This window comes from Chiloscyllium plagiosum, chromosome 19, assembly GCF_004010195.1.
Source record: "Chiloscyllium plagiosum isolate BGI_BamShark_2017 chromosome 19, ASM401019v2, whole genome shotgun sequence".
Lineage (NCBI taxonomy): Eukaryota > Metazoa > Chordata > Chondrichthyes > Orectolobiformes > Hemiscylliidae > Chiloscyllium > Chiloscyllium plagiosum.
The window spans coordinates 62,048,224-62,054,491 of record NC_057728.1 but is presented as its reverse complement, the minus strand read 5'-3'; the positions used below and the strand labels follow the sequence as shown (position 1 = coordinate 62,054,491).

At 41.5% G+C, this 6,268-nt stretch overlaps 1 protein-coding gene across 3 annotated transcripts in view; it reads right to left on the bottom strand.

The window, feature by feature from the left end:
- Positions 1-995: 995 nt before the first annotated feature.
- Positions 996-6,268, bottom strand: part of LOC122559325 (homeobox protein DBX2-like) — a 35,811-nt gene continuing 30,538 nt past the window's right edge. For all 3 annotated transcript variants that reach the window (XM_043708695.1, XM_043708696.1, XM_043708694.1), the window contains 2 exons: positions 5,795-5,994; positions 996-1,663 (listed from right to left, as the gene is read on the bottom strand). In XM_043708695.1, coding sequence (XP_043564630.1) covers positions 1,364-1,663; positions 5,795-5,994 — 500 coding nt within the window. In that variant the 3' untranslated portion in view covers positions 996-1,363. The remainder of the gene's footprint in view (positions 1,664-5,794; positions 5,995-6,268) is intronic.

The following is a 6,268-nucleotide window of genomic DNA, read 5'->3' as shown; positions in this document are numbered from 1 at the left end:
TGTGATATAAAACTTTAGAAGTTTTATATCACAGAACTGAATGCAATACTCCAGCTGAGGACAAATCAGCATTTTATATCATAACTTCCTTACATTTGTACACCGCACCCCTATTTAAAAGTCCAGGATGCTATTAGCCTTATCAATCACTCACTGAACCACTCAATGATTTGTGCACATAAATCACAGGTCCCTCTGTTCCTGCACTCCTTGTTGAATATTTCCCTTTATTTTGTTTTGCTTCTTAATTCTTCTCACAAAATCACATCACAATCCTACGTATTTGGTTTCATCTGCCCATTTTGCCAATGTCCTCTTGAAGTTTATCACTATCCTCCTCACAGTTCGCAATACCTGCAAGTTTTGTGTCAAAACTTTGAAACTGTGCTCTGTACACCCAGGACAGGTCATTAATATGTATCAGTAAAAGCAGGGATTCTAGCACAGAACCTTGGGTAACCACTTAGCATTCCTTCCTCTAGCAATGAAAAGCAAATGTTAACCAATACACTCAGTCTGAGTAGCCAGAAACAATCTCATATCCATACTGATGCTGCTCCTTTTGTTTCATGAGCTCTGAATGTACTGACAGATCTGTTTTACAGGACTTTGTCAAATGCTTTTTACAAATCGGTGTATACTGCATCAACCACATTACCTTTATCGATCCGCTACGTCATCTCATCAAAAAGCTCAGTGTTGGTTAAATACAGTTTAGTCTGACTAAATCCTTACTTTATTCATTCACATTTGTACAAGTGAGGATTAATTTTGACCTCAATTAGCACCAAGGATCAAATGGTTGACCTGTAGTTACTGGGCTTCTCCTCTTTTGAACAAGTGTGGGATATTTGCAAATCTCCAGTCTCGATACCTCAAAGACTGATATAGTTTTCTGGCCACACCCCCCTGGAAAATATCATATTGATGTTTGTGTTGAGTCACTTTTATAAAATGCTTGCTGAAGTTAAACTTCAAAACACGGTTTATGGCTATATTAAAGTTTGCTTTATTTTGTGTTGAGTTTTTATACAAGAAACATAGTCCATGCACAACATGTTACATTTGCCAAATTCAATTTGAAGAATATCATTCCTTTGTAAAAACTGTATTCATATTTTACAGTCAACACATTTCCTAAAAACATTTTGCCTGAATCAATGTTTAAAGGCACCTGATAAGTTGCATTGTCAGCATTATTGAAGACACATTATAATTCATGTACTGGTGTTGTAACAGCTGAAAATGTGTCCAAATAAGTGCAGTCCTCATAAGCACTGAGTAAAGCCAGAGACACAGACCACATGAAATAGGATATTAACACTGAGATTGTTTATTATTAGGGAACCATTGGGAAGTAGGTTCAAGTGTCCTTTTTGTGCTGCACAGAGTCAGAATGCAGAGCTACCTCTCTTTTCAGATCTGCCACTCTGCTCTCAGCAGCCTGACCATCCTGAGAAGTTGTTGAAATGGCGACATATTTGCACATCGAAGCCTGTCCTACGTGTGCTGCTTTTCTGTCAGGAACGTTTGGAATGGCGTTGTCAGAAGTTGAAACTGATTTCTCTTGTAACGTTTGCTCAAACAGACATCCTTGTGTAAGCAGCTCTCTCTCCTTAGTATTTCTCCATTTCATTCTGCGATTCTGGAACCATATTTTTACCTTTCGAGTTGAAAATGTCAAAGACAGCATTAGTATCCTCGAGAATGTGACTTTAAGAAGTTCTGAGATTTACATATTAATGAACTGAAACCTGCAATCCATTCTAAAAGATGAAAGACTTAATAGCAATCTAGGTTTGTTCAATGTATCATTTTAATTGCATGACACTATGATTTTTAACTATAAATTCTGATTGTTATGATCCTGCCCCAGTAGCTACCCGATGAAGGACCAGCGCTCCGAAAGCTTGTACCACCAAATAAACCTGGTATTGTGTGATTTTTAAACTTTGTCTACCCCAGTTCAACACCAGCATCTCCACATCATAGCATTGGTATTAGCATTGCAATAGCAATGGATAGCCAGGATTTGGCTGTTTTAGACTAAGCTTGCATTTTATACAGGCAGCTTAATCAAAATAATATAATTTCATCATTGGGAAGAATTAGGATGGAATGTTTTCAATTTAGAAGTCTTAAACTTTTCTGATAAGTAGTAAACAGATACAATTTTTCAAGTTAAATACTGCATTTAAACTAAACAGCTAATTGCGACAACATTATAAAATGGTGTAATGTTCCCTGTTAAAGCCCTTGCTCCTGACTGGTAAGGTAATTAACTACAGTTCACAAACATCTCCCTCCATCAGAGACCGACACAATCTTAATGGGTACTGCTCCACAAGCATGGGGATGATGCGGAGATAGGTCTTCATGACCACAGCTCATATAAGGATTGAGCCTACTCTTTACGGAGGCAGCTGATCTCACTGACAACCTAACACCCCTCAATTATGCCCCAAAGTCATGACTGACCCCTACGGTACTCACTGACCCCTCACAACTACTGACTGACCCCTACATACCTCATTGATGCCACATTATCCTGATACCCCACACGCTCCACACTGACCACCCTGCACAATCACTGTCTCACCCCCTCACTCCTCACTGACCCCAGCATCCTGACAGACCCCCCATACACTTCTGACTGTGAGGGTTACCGTGTTTGCATTCCAAACATTCTTTCTTCATTTTGTTTAAAGTAAAATTTATAAAGCAACCAGTGGAAATTGGCATTATTCACTGTTATGACAGTGATTAGATTAAGAAATAAACAAAATGGACTGCACGGTGACTCAGTGGTTAGCACTGCTGCCTCACAGGGCCAGGGACTCAGGTTTGATTCCAGCCTCGGGCGACTGTGTGTGGAGTTTGCACATTCTCCCCGTGTCTGTGTGTGTTTCCTCCCACAGTCCAAAAATGTGCAGATCAGGTGGATTGGCCATGCTAAATTGCCCATAGTATTAGGTACATTAGTCAGAGGGAAATGGATCTGTGTGGGTTACTCTTCAGAGGGTGGGTGTGGATTTGTTGGGCTAAATGACCTGTTTCCACACTATAGGGAACCTAATCTAACCTGATAAAAAATCCCAATGTAATATCGTATACAAATTTCACTTAGTTCATCAGAAAATGAACTTTTGCGTCAGAGTTTAGATAATATTCTTCATGATTGCACATCAAAGAAGATGTGCATTTGAAGTTTAGTCTTGGCAGGTTCTGCAATATCTTTGCCTTGACCGGGTATAGTCTTCATTACTTGGACCACAATAAAGGTTAAACAAGTCATTGGGAAGTAATGACATATTCCAAGAGAATTGTAACAATGACCACTCAGTCCTCTAAACAAATGAGGATGTTTGAGGTCATGTTACTGCATGGAAACTGGTGGGATGCAGAAAAAAACAAAACACTGGAAAAACCGTTTCAGTTGTGAAGAGTCACATTGGACTTAAAACTCTTCCTTTTCCCCACAGATGTTGCCAAACTTGTTGAGTTTCTCCAGCATGCTCTGTTTTCATTTCAGATTTCCAGCATCTGCACTAAATTGCTTTTGAGCAATTATAACCCAATTTGGTAGCACTGTAAACAGTTGCATACCATGCACTTTAGCGGTGATTTATCTGCATTCAATACAGTGGAAAATTTCCTGTGGTCCAGGTCCCTAATGGTTTTATCTCTGGGTAAAATGCTTAGATGATGTCTCAGTAAATGAGCTCCTTTCCTGAATCACAATATCGATCGATACTGAGCACCTCTGAAATCCCAAGCTTTTGTAGATTTCCCAGATATGCTTTCGCAATTGAACCAGTTGTGAAAAACGTCTAGGTTTTCCAATTAGGGCAAACATCGAATAAAGCAGATTTGTACCCACTCTCAACAAAGTGAGTACCGTGGGCGGCACGGTGGCACAGTGGTTAGCACTGCTGCCTCACAGCGCCAGAGACCCGGGTTCAATTCCCGCCTCAGGCGACTGACTGTGTGGAGTTTGCACGTTCTCTCCGGGTCTGCGTGGGTTTCCTCTGGGTGCTCCGGTTTCCTCCCACAGTCGAAAGATGTGCAGGTCAGGTGAATTGGCCATGCTAAATTGCCCGTAGTGTTAGGTTAGGGGTAAATGTAGGGGTATGGGTGGGTTACGCTTCGGCGGGTAGGTGTGGACTTGTTGGGCTGAAGGGCCTGTAAGTAATCTAATCTAATCTAATCTAATGTAAAGTAATCTATCCAACATCAATGCTACATTGGAGGCTGATGTTCTGTCCTCCATTGAGGTATTTTGCTAAAGCATGCTGCTGAAAAATGTCCATTCTCCTTCCTTTTTGGCTGTGCTTCCTTCATGATTGCTGAGCCCAACACCAGCCTTGACAACAAGATTACAGACTTTGACACTGAAATAAACATCTTCAGCAGCCCTTGCATCCATCAGTTTAAGGAAATAAATGCACAGTGTACATGGACAGGGGCTTTTCCCCCAATCACACTTAGTTTAACATATACTTGCCTAACATGCTCACCCAACAGGAGAGGGGAGTGTGTGGTTCAGGAGCCAATCGAGCATATCATGAATTAATCTTCTGGAAAGCTAGGCCTGTAAAATCCAGCCACCTTTAAAGTTCTGTGTAATTAATATTCCTTACAACATGAAAGTGACCCTGCTGTATATTACTACTACTGCAAACTTTGCACATATGAAGTTGTATCCTGAGAGGGAGCTTTCCCCTCATAGAAGATCTAGGACCAGAAGGCACAATCTCAGAATTAAGGGCCACCGATCTAAAACTGAGTTGAGAAATAAGTTCTTCTCTCAAGGAGTCTTTGGAACTCCTGGTCACAGAGGATTGTTCAGCAGAGTCCCTGCGTGTACCTAAGGTTGAGATAGATTCTTGATCAGTCGGGGAATCAAGGGTTACAGAGGAAGGGGAAGGAAAGTGAAGAATGTTGGATCAGCCATGATCTTATTGGATGGCAGAGGAGACTCAAGGGGCCAAACGGCCTATCATGGTCTTGAAAAACAAACAATGACCATAAAGATCATATCACGACATCAAAACCATGAGTAGGCCGGGCAGACTAGATAGGGAGAGCTTGTTTTTGCTTGTAAAGGAAAATAAATAGAAGAGGGCACAGGTTCAAAGTGATGTGCAAATGAAACAAAGGTGATGCGGAAAAGACCTTTAACACCCAGTGAGTAGTTAGGGTCTGGAATACACTGTGGGGTAGGCATATTCAACTGAGGGCATTCAAGAGGGGCACTGGATGGTTATTTGGATGGAAATGGAGCGCAGGGAGATGGGGAAGAAACAGAATATTGTCACTAGTGACCAGAACAGGTACAGGACCAAATGGCCTCCTTCTGCACTGTAACTATTCTGTGGTTCCGTGATATCTTTTAATCAACTTTCCGCCAACGGTGGCCATGCCTTCAATTGTCTGGACGCCAAGATCTGGAACACACTGTCAATACTTCTCTGTTCTGCCTCACTTTCCCTTTTTATGGCACTCTTTGAGACCCACTTCTTTGGCCAAGCTTTTGATCATTGAACTCAATATCTCCTCAGGCAGCTCAGTGTCACATTTTCCTTCCTAATGCTCCTGGGAAGCATCTCGAAACTTTTGACTACTTCAAAGTCATGCTGTATAAACGTAAGTTGGTGCTTCTATTAATTGCTCACCAAGCGGGTTAAGATGCTGACATAAAGGTACTGGAACTCCAAAGGACTGGTCTCTCATTAGAGCGAGAGCAAACCAGGCAATTAAACAAACTGATCCCATCAATGCTAAAAGATCATACCTGTGAATCTTTCAGCCCAAGGTGGGTGGCCAGTTTCTTCCTGTCTGTTTTACTGATGTATTTCTGTTTCTGAAAGGTTTTCTCCAATGCTTTCCTTTGTTCCTCAGAAAACACCACTCTCCGTAGGATTCCTCTTCGCACTTTGCTGTGACTAACCTGGGGCCAAAGCTGAAAGTCACAGCTCCTGAAAGTGCTGCTAACTAAAGAGCATAATAAACATTTTTAGGTCTGTAGGAAATGTTCAGAACTGACCTGCAAAACTCCCACTTACTAATTAATCTTTGGGGAAGATGATTGGAATGTCACTGGCCTAGCAGAGCTGTGGGCTAATGCTCTAGGAACACAAATTGGAGTGGAGTGGGCTCGAGGGGCTGAATGGCCTACTCCTATTCCTATTTCTGTGGTTTAAACAAATTCCATCAGGGGTACTTGATAATCCATGTTATTTATTGCGGGTAACTCTTACCAAAGCCA